General features: G+C 45.1%; 1 protein-coding gene across 1 annotated transcript; it reads right to left on the bottom strand.

The window, feature by feature from the left end:
• Positions 1-291: 291 nt before the first annotated feature.
• On the bottom strand, positions 292-3,411 carry LOC308253089 (phosphofurin acidic cluster sorting protein 2-like; the record flags this gene model as incomplete). The annotated part of the gene is made up of 2 exons (XM_080678162.1): positions 2,359-3,411; positions 292-1,767 (listed from the first exon to the last, which is right to left on the bottom strand). The coding sequence occupies exons 1-2, from the start codon at positions 3,397-3,399 to the stop codon at positions 292-294; spliced, it is 2,517 nt and encodes an 838-aa protein (XP_080534288.1). The 5' UTR covers positions 3,400-3,411.
• Positions 3,412-13,304: the final 9,893 nt, after the last annotated feature.

Raw genomic sequence — 13,304 nt, 5'->3', positions numbered from 1 at the left:
TGAAAGTGTTGCGGATCCTGAGGCTAAAACACACCTTCCATGATACTCCAGCTCAACGGTGCCCACCTGACCTCCCAGCTGCCGAAATGTTCTGGTTATTAAACAGAGAATTTGGGGGTCCCAGTGGGGACAACCCCCTTAGGTTCCAGGCTGTGAGCACATTCTAACTTAAAACAGTTTCTCTGTGTTTCCAGAGTCTGTGTCTGTAGTAAACTGAACTGTTAACAGAAAGGCAGCTGGGCCCTTCTGGGCTTGGCCCAGGCAGGGTGAAGGGCAGGGGGAGGGGCAGGGCTAGAAGGTGGAATTGGAGTGTCCGAAAATGCAGATGGGGAAGTGCTTGACGTGGGAAGGCCACTGGGCTGCCAGCTGGAAGAACGTCACGTCGTTCCACTCCACGCCATCAATGAGGACCCGCTGCCTGTTCTCCTGGTTCTTGGCTGAGCAGACCAAGCGGCCGATGCCCTGGATGCACTGGCTTTTGGACCCCAAGTCCTTGCCTTTGTCTTTCTTGGGCAAAAACAACACCTTCTTTTTCTTCTCCTTGGTGACCACAGTCATGGACATTGTGGGCGTGCCTGCATCCTCGCCACTGCTGGGCAGCCTGCTGACCTGGAGAGACCGGAAGGTGCACTGGAGTGTGTTTTTGGTGGTAGGAAGGTCTTCCTTCTCCCTGTTTCTCTTCCTGTTTGTGGGCTGGGCTGCCATCCAGTAATCCACCTGCAGCTCCATCAGCTCAGCACTGACACCCTGGCTGGGGGAAGATAGGCCTCCACTCACCGATGAGGAGGAGGTTGGGTTGTGTGAGGCCTCCCTGGCGGTAGACAAAAGCACGTTGGAGCATGAGGGGACCGCATCATCTGTGTCTCCTGACGTGGCTGAAATTGGTTGCACTCTTCCAACTTTCACTGCCCCCACAAAGGGAATGAACTTCTGTGAGGACAACTTGCCTGGGCTCTTCGGCTTAGAGATGAGCATGGCCTCTGCGATGGGCAGCTGGTGGACACAGTTGGCCCCTGTGATGTACTCTGTGATTCTTGACACTATGTTCTGCACAGCACTCTGGGCCTCCAGGTTGTTGAACATGTCCAGCCAGGCCAGGTCCTGGAAGAGGCTGTTGTAGCGGTAATCCACGGAGCTCAGGTAGCTGGCCACAGGGTGGGAACCCAGCGGGATGATCAGGAAGTGCAGGTAGCCCAGCCAGTCAGGGCTCTGGTGGGACAGATGCTCCACAAAGACCCGCAGCACTGTGCTGAAGTAGTGCTGAGCCCCCGCCACCGCGATCTTCACTGGCATCGGGGCCTCAGTATGGCAGTTGCGGTATCTTTGTATCCAGGAGATGATGGAACTGAAGGCCTCCTGGACATCCACCATGGAGCAGGTGCACACTATGGGTAGCGTGTGCTGCTGTAGGACGTCCGACAGGAACTGCCCCTGCCTGTCAGAGGTGCTGATGAGGATGATATTCTTGGGCAGACAGTCATTGGAGATGAGGATATGGTTCAGTTGATCGTACACAGTCTTCCTGGGGACCTGCAATTGGCTCTGTGGGACTGGGCAGCGCTCCTTGATCAGGCTGTTGGACGACTCATTCAGGGACCTGCTCCAGCCCCGGCAGGCAGGCTGCTTCCCCTTGGAGCTGCTGGAGGGGATGACCAGAGACTTGGTCTTGGTGGTGCGCCTGCTGGGTGGCAGCTTCTTAGGGAGCATGTCCTGGGCAGAGGTCTCTGCCTCCGGGCTGTCCTCAGGCTGTGCCGACTGCTCCCCAGGGTTGGGCATGCTGTGGGCCACCCATTCGGAGCCACTGTCGCTTGACAGGCTTTCAAAGGATGACCTGGGCTTGGGCTTTGGGGTGCCTTGGACTCTGTCATCCTCCTCCATATCTGGGCCGCTTGACAGGCTATCAGAGTATGTCATGAGCTCAGGCATGGGAGGGGTTAGGAGACGGTCATCATCCTCCATGTCTGAGCTACTGTCGCTGGGGTTCACCAGCCTGTAAAACAGACGAGCCAGGTCCTTGTCCACATCGGGGACTTGCTCCTCAGGGTCCTGCTCTGAGTCCAGGACCTCCTCCGTCATTTGAAACCTGCACAGCCACTCTGTGACTTTCTGCTGGTAATTCTGTTGCCTGGTCATGGACCTCCTTCTTCCTATCGGCTTCTCCAGGCCCAAGTCATCCTTGTCCAGGTCATGCCTGTGGGCGGCATTGTAGCTGACCTCCAGCTCAGAGAAGACGATCTCAGAGTCTCCCTCGGAGAAGTTATCTGTGGACTCCGTCTTGTTGCTGGCTGGCATGGCACTGTCCAGGTGGTTGACGGGGTGGCTCGATAGGGAGAAGATCCGGGTCTTGTCCACCATGGTGGTGGGGGTGCTGTAGGCCATCAAGTCAGAGACACTGCCACTGAATAGCTTGCTACCCGGGCCCTGGGCCTTCTCAGGCATGTCGGCCAGGCGAGGAGGCTCCTTCTGCCTCTGGGCACCGTGTATGCTCCTCATCTCGGTCTGCCAGCTGGAGTGTGCCAGGCCTTCAAAGTATTGTCTGGTCTTGGTCTTGGTGTTGCTGAGGATGCTGCCATCGTCCTCTATGTCTGGGTCACTGTCACTGGGATTCTCAAGGTTGTCAAACAGGAGGTCCAGGTCCTCCTGCACCTCGGGGACATGCTCTGTAGGGTCCTGATCTGAGTCTAGGACCTCTTCCGACATGTTGGACCCGGGAAGCAGAGCCAGGACTTTCTGCTGCAAGTTTCCTTGCATGCATTGCTGCTGCTTCTTGGACTGCCCCAGGTCGAAGTCATCTTCTTCCAGGTCCTGCCTGTGTGGCGCCTTGTAGCTGTCCTCCGGCTCAGAGAAGCTCTCAGATTTCCCCTCGGTGTAGCTATCTGTGGACTTGTCCTTGGGCCTGGCCTGCATGGTGCCAGCCTCGTAATAAACGGGCTGACTGGACAGGGAGGAGATCCAGATCTCAGCCACCTTGATGGAGGACTCCTGGATGCGGCTGCTGAGGCTCAGCACCTGGCCACCCTCGGGGGGTCGCTGCATCACTTCGGCCATGTGGATGGCACCTGTGGCCAAAGTCTTGTAGCCCAGGATGATCTGGTTGTTATGGCACTTCCTCTGCTGCAGCATGATCTGTAGCTTGTTGCCTTCTCTCTTGAGGAAGTGGGGGTACTGCAGGGTGAAGGTCAGCACCAGGTCAGTCTCTACTGGTCCACTAGTAGGCAGCACAATCTCGTGGGATCTCAAGATGCCCTTGGAGCCCTGCATCTGCACTGCTATCACCATGGAGATGAGCTCCTTCTCCAGCTCCTTCAAGACCACCAGCTTCTTTAAAGTCAGGCTGCACAACCTGGGCACGCAGCTGGGGCTGGAGTAGTCCACCTCCCAGGTAGAGAAGAGGTTCATGGGCACTGGGCTGTTGAGCACAGTGGGCGAGCAGGCCAGGCCTGCAGGTGATGAGGAAGCTGCAGCTGCTTGCAGCATACAGGTACTTAATGGTTTCTCCCCCTGTGGTGGGACAAAGGAGGGACATGATTGGTGGCAAGAGATGGGACACAAGTGATCGAAGGAGAGAGTGCATGAAAAATGGTCACACGCTCGCCTGTGACTAGCACAGGTAAGGCCTGCATGGTGGCCTTTCAAACTCAGAGACCTAAATTAACCACAAAGTTGGCCTAAAATCAGTACTTGTTATCTAAAAGCAGTTTATGGTGTGTGGTCATGTGCGAGGCCAGCGTCTTCCCTGACAAAGGTCAATCTTTACCTTAACTGAGCCTGTCTATTGTCTTTTGGCATCCAGGATAACACACCTTTGGAATGTCAAAGGAATTTCCCTTTTTCTGGACACCTCCAAGCACAGGCACTTCTCTGTGCTCTGCAGACACCACAAATCTGCTCATTGCTATTGAGTTCATTGCTGACTGCTAACTAGCCTCTAGGCACCTGTATAAGAGAGGCATGTGTCTATCGTTTTAGTTTTTATCTAATCCCAGAGATTTCCCTGCTTTGTTTTCTCCTGCCTCTCTAAGCAATGGATTCCATGTAACCCACATACATCTCCACTTTTGATTGTAATGTGTAAAAGCAGGTGCAATACTGCCATTCTCTGGAGCACTACCTCAAAATAGTGAGATTTTGTTTTCTGGCCATTCTTGACAGTTGGGCTCCAATAAACTCAGAGAAACTCTGCACAGGGTTGAATGCGGCTTACATTGATATTTACTTGCTTCCTGTGGCAGGATTCCAAAGAAGCTGACACAGGACCGCCCTGCAGACCCAGACCCGGTGCTCGGACCTAACAAAGGGCCCATTGTGCCCACCGGTTCCCTGCCTGTCAGGTGAATTTGGCTAAGTTGTCTATTATATCCAAGATCTTTTGCTTGTGGTAGAGGGTCTGACTTTATTTGAGCTGTATTTTTAAATCCTCAAGGTGGAATTAAGGTTAAGGGTTGACAGAACCCAGTCTAAGGAGAGACAAGAGGAAACATGGGTAGCTGATTTTTAATTATGGATTTTCATTTGGAATTGCTTTCTGAGAATCTGAGCAGAAAACCTTCACTGTATAAGTGACAGTTGAATTTGCTCAGCTTCAAAGATAACAGGACACATCCTCCTTCTGACCCGAATCTCAGTTGTTCTTAAGCAATTAAGGACGTGTATGCATGCATATTAGCATAACCAATGGACACAGATGCTGGGGCGGTGGGGGCTTTTCCAGGGTGGGAATGGCTTGGGGAGGGAGGGGAGGAGGTGGTCAATGGAGGTTGGGGGAGGAGCCATATGTAAAACTTTAGACAATAAAAATAAAAAATAAAAAGAATCTTTGCAAGGTGTCAGAGGTCATTCCTCATGCCAAGCAGGAGCCCCATAGGGAAATTCCAACTCAACTGTAATTCAACTGACTGGCTCTTCTGGGGGAGAGCCCATAGGGTTTGGTCCATCAGCATTCCTAGCCCTTCCTGTTGTTTTATTTTTTTTAAATTTATTTATTTGCCCTCATTCTAGTATATTTTTGCCATTGGTTTTTAGAGAGACTGGACGGGGAGGGGGAGATACAGAGAGAGAAAATGAGAGAGACATATAGATTGGTTGCCTCCCACACACACCCCAACAAGGGTGAGGGATCAAGCTGCAACCAAGGTACATGCCTTTGACCTGCAATCAAACCCAGGACCTCTAAGGGCCTGCATTCTACCCACTGAGCCAAAGTGGCTAGAGGCCTTCTGGTAGCTTTGATAGCTGGGAGAGAAGCTGAGGCACATAAGGGGGTTGAATGAGACTTGAGGGGTGTGAGCATCATGGAGCAATAAGCAGCATGCTTCGACCCACTACATAACATCCTTAGAAAATTTGCTCAGATTCTGCAGATATAAAATAACAACAAAAACAATGAAAACAAACACACCTGTAATTAACATGGGAAGTTGTGCCTCCAAGGCAGGAAACTCCCAGACTCCAGCCCTCATTAACCCCTGATAGGAAGCCTTGACTTTCAAGTGCTTTACAGAAATGGAAGACTTAAAAGAAAGTATCAACTGAAAAATGGCCAAGATGCAGTTGTCTTTGGGTGCCTAAATTAATTTTTTGCAGAAAAAAAAAACAAAAAAAAAACACTAGAAAAATGTCAGCCCTAAAATGAAACTGATTGAATGAACAGGAAGCATATCCTAATTTGGAAATTCAAAGCTTCTAAAGAGAAACACAGAAAATCTTTTAAAAAATAAATTAATGAGAAATTGTAGAGACTATCTCTTAACTCTCCTGAAGCTAATAAATGCTATCACCCCATTCTCCCCTTCTTTAGCACGTCCACTACATCTTTTGCTCTCTGAGCTTCCTTGTCCAGAAGTGTTCTTCCCCTCCCTTCTTCCTTCCCCTTCTGTCCCCTCCACTACCCCTCCCTACTGACTTAAGGGAAAATGAGAATAGGAATTCAACCAGTTCCCTTTGGAGAAAAGCTGCTCTCAGCCAGAGAGGAACCAGGAATCATTCTCAATTTTCTCTATGGCCCTGACTGATTCACAAAGAAATTTAACTGATAGAAAATGCAATCTTGGCTATTCTAACCTATTCCAATTAATATACTCCTGGTTTCTGGGAGCCCAACTAAAGCATGGTAGCAACCATGCTTGGGTAAAAAATGCTGTTTAATATTTTAACCCTGCTGTTTGGCTTCTGTACTTATTTGCTTGCTAAAACAATAGAAAAGTTATTTTGATTTTCTGAACTTATGTATGCTATCCCAATCGATTTAATACTCCATTGATGGTGGTTTGTATATCCCATTGATTGTGATCTCACTGGTTATTAAAGCACATTCTTCTGGGGACCAGGACAGCTCAATTACCCTAAATTGTCTCAGTAGCTACAAATAATGCATTCTGGTTGACTCAGTGGTCCCGGAATGTGGACAGCACAATTATTCTAAATTGCCTCAGTGGCCCCAGATAATGTGTTTCTGTTGATTCGGTGATCCTTAGACCCAAAACTATAGATAACTAACTTACTCAATTTCGCTTCTGTAACTGCTTTGTGCAAACCAGGTTCCTCATTGCAAACCCAAAGATGTAATCGACACCTTTGTGATATATTTGCCAATATAAGCCAGATGTGGCAAGCTTTTCAGGGCTGCGAGATCTGGAGCTTTTGCCCCTCGTATGCCGCCGGCCTTTAATAAATGACTCCATAAGTCGACTTTTTGAGGCGTCTTTGTGAGATTCGGGGTACAATGCAACACAGCAACAGAATTACTTAATGAGGTTGTAAGGAAACTCCTGTAGAGAAGTCTGCCCACTTTAAGGATGATAGGAAAATGAAATAGGATTAAGAAAAAGTAAATAAACAAAAACAAGCATAGGGTTGCTCCAAGAGTGTTTCCCCTTCTCACTGATATTTTGGGAGAATTTGAAATTATCATAAAAAGGGAAGCCACTAAGGCCCCTGTAGATACTAGGGCTCCTTTACTTATTCTTAACTGCACCCAACTAATTACTTTCTCCATCAGACTAAACCTCCTGTACAAATGTCTGCTTTTTAATCAAAACCTGTTTCCTTCCGACTAGGAAATGTCACGGAAATATATATATATATGGTTTGCTAATCAAATCTGCCCCAATTCACTTAATACCTGAGGTTTCTTTTTCTTTTTCTTTTTTTTATGAAATGAGTGATCCCACATATGCTTTTTCCAGAATAGTTATACATATTTAGAATAAATGAAGCAGATACTGAACCAAAAGGGAAAATAATGATTTTAAAGGAACCTCCCAAGAGGAAACTGATCTTGAGACTGACCAAATATTTGATAATCACCTTTTTTTCATTATTAACTTCCACGAGAGCCTAAGAGATGGCTTAACAGGGTACTCACCCTACTCAGAATGGCCCCAAACAGCCCAGAAATGTGCAGAGATGCCTCTAACACTTGGCTTGCTCATATGTCTTTCTGTAGATGGGGAACCAGCCCACAATGACTTGAGGTACAAACTATGTACCTCTTTTGGGTACATATTTACCAAACGGGAGAAACTTAATCCTGACCCCTCAAGAGAAGTCCAGTCTTCTTTTGTTACACTACCTGGTCGCAATATAAATTGGGTGCATGAATTTGTCAGTCCCTTGCCAACATTTGGGTGGCAACCCAGACCCTGAGTATTGAAAATGACTATCCTAGTTTTACAAATGAAGTCTTCATGGGGCCAGAGGTTTGGTTCCAGAAACAATTCAAAGCCCACCATGTCCTTTGACCTTGCCAAACCTCCCCTATTCATTTCAGAGGCTTGTAGATAATTGGCTTTATGCAACCAAAGTCCCAGAACCTTTGAAATTGAAATACCTGAGTTCACCAAGACCTCTTGTCTAGGCCATTTTTAAAAATACAAATCTCTGGAAGATATGTCTTATCCCAATAGAAAAAACTACCTTACCCACCTACACAAATCACTTTAGCTTATTTCAACTATTTCTTTCTAACTTAGTTTTAATGAAAGTTATGGAATATCTAGATAGATTGAAATAACATGAAATACTGAAACATTGGTTGCTAGGCAAATCTTAAGTTCACCTGCTTTTGGGTTTTTCATTACAGAAGGTCTGTAAAATGCATTTGGAGCTGTTGATGTAATGTTTTGTGCTTTGTTGAAGGTGTGTTTCTTGAACATGAGAGTGTGATTAAAATATGTTCATCAATGTCAATCTAAGGAATGCTGGTTGTCCACTTTTGTGCTTATCATTGCAAATTAAGACTCCTAAGAGTTAAAAGTTTGAGTTAAGTTGGAAGAAATTATATAGTTATGATAATAGAAGGCTTGAGGTATAGGGAGTCATATTTGAAGGAAAAGGACAAATGTAAGTTTCTATAAGGATAGTTATTTCTGAATGGGTAAGGTTTGTGAAAGTTGACGAAAGGTTTGTAAAAGGGGTACAGTACAGGCTATAAAATTTTGTGAAAGTTTAACTTTATAAGAAAATTCTTGCATTCTCTCTGTAAAAATTAGTAATTCAAATTATGTGTATGGTCTTTATGTGATATGTGTTCATCTATGTGATATGTGTGGTGAATTTTCAGCCTCCAGATGGCATTACTAGCATATAATCTTTTATTGGCCTAAAAAGATTAAATACTTATGTAAATTAAGGTGAATTCTGTAGTCTGGACAAAATATTTAATATTAAAACTGTTTTTAGTGTGATTAAAGTCTTTTAGAGTTATTACCGTAAGTCTGTGTTTGCTTTACTTCGAGTTACAAAAAGTCCAGGCTATAAGCTTTTGTATATGTATATTTGCAACCTTCCCAGAGTTTCCATTTTAAGAGACTTTTTAAACAAAAGAATGACTTTGAGTTAATTCCAACGGGCCCTGGAATACCTCAAGGATTTATTCTCTATCCTTATTAAAGCAATGTTTTTAAACTAAATTAGGCCTATTTTATATACTTGAAATTACATGGGAAGCTTTGCTAAATTAAAAAATAAAAATGTGCTATTTGTGTACATATGCTTTTATTAAAATGGATGTTCTAAAGATTTCAACCTGCACTCTGAGGGATCTACCAAGATTCAAAGAAAAGTTCAAATGGGATACTCTCAGGTGTAAACAGTTGACTGTCAGTGACACCAGTCCAGCCAAGAGGGATGGTTGCCTGTGAGGGTGTCTGGCAGTGAGACTCCAAATATTTGTGGCGCAAACATTGGAAGTTTATGAATTATACCCAATGCTCAATACAAGAAGCCATGGACAATGTTTTAAAATCTTACATATTATTTTTTCTTTCTATATTGAAATTATGTGTTGAATCTAAATATACATACATATATATATATATATATATATATTACATTATTCTCTCTCACTTTACAGTAATTATTATTTTCAAAAAATCATTGTCTTAAAATGATATAGCTTACTAAACTAGCAGAGTTTTTTTTATCAATTGCATTATAATCAAATCTATAACCATGCCACTTTGTTTTGTCATTCATAGATAGTTATTGTTTTACTCTAATGCATTTTCAAATATGTTACATCTTTAGAAAAATCCATGAAAAGGATTCTGATTTACTCAAAATTACAGGTTTCTAAGCAGGTCATATCTTTGAACTGAATGAAAATGTATAGAACTCTAAGGAATAGCTGAATTCATAAAAATACTGGCAAATAATCAGGATAAACAAAAAAAATGGGTATTGGACTAAATGAAGTGAATATAATTATTGTTTATATGACTCTGTTTAAAATACTGCTTATTTTTAAATCTTTTTGTTTTCCAAATATAAGAAAAACTAAAAGCAGACATTCTACATTACTATCAATGACTCATTGAGAAGGTTATAGGGACTGATAAATTTGTGACATTCATTTCACAGTACTCCCAAGAGACAAAGACTTCAAACACCAAAACTTACAACCAGGAGATTTTTGTTTATTGAAACACATTAATTAAAGACTCTCTCCAACGTGTTAAAAAGGATGTTACCTTATCAGATGCCCTACCACAAATGGACATCTATCTCTGACACTGGCCTCCATCCACCATGGAGATTGAAGACTTTTCAAGGATGAGAAACCACTGGCCATGGGGGCTGAAAGCTATCCCAAGAAGTCGCCAAGGCCTGGATGCTCACAAATTACTGCTGCTCAAACCTTGTTCTTTTATCACTTCATTGTTATTGATTAAATATACATCAAATGATTTTATATTGTTATTACCCTCTTCATGGTTTCCTAAAGGAAACAATATCTATCTCCCCAGGCCTCTCCCTTATTACATATGAAAAGTTGAATTTGGATACCTGCAAATTTTTCCCACCTACTAGACAATGACATTCTGATGATCAGTTATGATAATGAAAAAGTAGAGAGTCTTAATTCATCTGGCCAAACATATCATAAGTACAAGGGACAGTGGATGGAGGAGGAAAACATACCATTAGCTTAATAAACAATTATGATAATGCATGCAAAGGGTTTTTTGGTTGGCTGAGATGCTTATTCCCCTCAGTCTAGCACTAGACATTTTCTATTCCTAAATGGTATTACTGCTTTATTGCTGTTGTTTTTGTTCCTGGTATGTAAATGTTATACTAGATGCAAAACACCAAAACTTAAGATAAGCAGCAAAAGGACTGTGCCCATGGTAGCTCAAAATTTAAAATTGATACAGAATATTTCTTTTAAATATTTTATTGATATTTTACAGAGAGGAAGGGAGAGGGATAGAGAGCTAGAAACATCGATGAGAGAGAAACATTGATCAGCTGCCTCCTGCACACCTCCCACTGAGGATGTGCCCGCAACCAAGGTACATGCCCTTGTCTGGAATCGAACCTGGGACCCTTACAGTCCTCAGGCCAATGCTCTATCCACTGAGCCAAACCGGTTTCGGCGATACAGAATATTTTTTAACAAAGGCATATAGGATCTCATGGCCTCCCATTCACCTGCCTTTTTATTTTGAATAATAATTGCACCTTGAATACCATTTAAGGTTATAGTCTTGCCTCATCCCCAATGGTCCATTGTTCAGCAAGACAAAACACTAACACTGATCATCAATGCATAATTTGAATTGATTTTGAACAAAAGGAGGATGTATGGACGAAAAAAGGGGCCACATGCTAACCTGACTAGATCAGAAAAGTCCTGCGTGGAGGTCCTGCAAACTCAGAGACCTTAAGTAACTACAAAGGATGGTCTGAAATTAAAATACTAACTAAAAGGAGCTCATGGTGGGCAGTCATGTCCTAGTCTGGCATCTTCCCTGACAAAGGTCAATCTTTACCTTAACTGAGCCTGTGTACTGCCTTTTTACATCTATGATAACATATCTTTGGATTATCAAAGGAATCTTCCTTATTTTGGACAACTCAAGCACAGGCACCACTCTGTGCTCTGCGGAGATCACGGATCCCTTCGTTGTTATTCAGTTCATTGTTGACTTGAAACTATCCTACATCCACCTATGGAAGTATGTGCCTATCATTTTACCGTTGATCCAATCACAGAAGTTTCCACACCTTGCACTCTCCTCTCTGCCTAATCTATCACCCATGGATTTCATGTAACCCACATAAGTCTGCACTTTGCTTGTAACTTATAAAATAAGGTGCAAAATTGCCATTCTCTGGAGCATTCTCTCAACCCATTGAGATTTTGCTCCCTGGCAATTGTCGACACTTTGGTTCAAATAAACACACAAAACTTTTTCACAGCTTTGAATGTCTTTCACATTGATAAGAGAAAAGGTTCTTGGCAGGAAAATAGAATTAGAGGCGAGGAATATGAAACACATTAGTATCTTAGGTCATTTTCCTAGCATAGGACAGACAGCACATGCTGTATTAACAGTGTCACCCATGTGATTTCTGACAAAACATCCCAATGTAAGATGAGACACAGAGGCTTTTCCTGGGCTGGAGGGTCTGGATATTAGGACGTGTAGTGTGTTCAGGGTCGCACCGTTGTCATGGCAACAGAAGGGGATAAGGTCCAGGTCCCATAGCAATGAAGACATGGATCGCCGTGATAAGCAGTCCCCGTCCTGGTACTATGTGCAGCCCAGGGAGGCCCCAGCTCCTGACTGGAGGAGATGGGGACCCAGATTCCTTTGGAAACTGGATGCTAGGAGGGATCTCAGGGGAGTAGCAGGGAACCTTCTGGAATCCAAGTCCCGTTGACTCCCTGGGGTTCTGGCGTTTGGGTCAACTGGGCACCTACACTCACCCTGTTGCCGGTCTGCACGCTGGAAGAAGGATGGGGCACCTGTGCCTCCTGCAGGGGCATGGAGTTGAGGACCCCATCTGTCAGCTCCTCTCTGTTCTCCTGTGTGGAGCTCTGTAAAGACAGTTCCCAGTCACCAGGGGGAAAGCCTCAGAGCCCTGTTTTGCTGGTTCTGTGACCCTCCACTCCAGACACACACACAGTGTGATCTGCTGAGACCTCCACTGGCGAGGAAAAGGCGTGACAGCTCGAGGGCTAGGACTTCCATTGGCACAGATAAGGGACCCCTCTGGAACCACATTCCAACTGCCTGCCCTGCCCTGCCCTGGGGTGTGATCACAGCAGGACCTCTAGGTGATCAGCCGCCCTAAAAAATGTTCCTGCCCCAGGGTTCTCCCTTCAGGTCCTCTTCCCACCACATGAAGGGGAGGGGCATGCGGGCTACTCAGGGATGGAGCACAAAGGAGGCTGGTCTGGCGTGAATGGGTCTGACCCAGGCCACCTTCTCTTACCTGACGGGATCTTCTTGAAAACGGCCAGAGATGTCGGGCACGAGTGTGGAACCGTCTACAGAGTCTGGAACAACTCTCACTGCAGGGTCTCCGGGAACCAGAGCCCTGATAACTGGAAACACAACAAGAGAACATCTTGAACTGTCAACTGGCTCTTGCCAAGTGAGTGGCGGTTGGGCAGTTGCTAGAAAGTGGATGCCTGGTTACGGGGGTTCCAAGTTCTATTAGGAAGTGACCTCATTTCCTGGGATTGCCACCCCCCCGACACCCCTCACCTAATAACAACTATAGATAGTCCTGTGGGCTGCTGACTGCTCACTCACCTTCTCCATGAAATACCAACAGTGTACACAGTGACACCAACACACCCCTCTCCATAGCCATTAAGGTCTGGCTGCAGCCAGGGTCCCAGATTTGAGGAGACAGACCTGGGCTCAGACTCAACCCCTCATTCTTACCTCTTCTTGATCCTGGATAAGTCATTGTACCTGTCAGAGCCTGTCTCTCCCCTGCCTGCCCAATGGGTTATTGCAGCATGTGCTTCTTAGCGATGTTCAGGCTCATGAGGGGGAGTAGCTATC

The sequence above is a fragment of the Plecotus auritus genome, assembly GCF_963455305.1.
Source record: "Plecotus auritus genome assembly, chromosome: 7".
Taxonomy (NCBI): domain Eukaryota; kingdom Metazoa; phylum Chordata; class Mammalia; order Chiroptera; family Vespertilionidae; genus Plecotus; species Plecotus auritus.
This window is presented reverse-complemented; position numbering and strand designations above follow the sequence as displayed.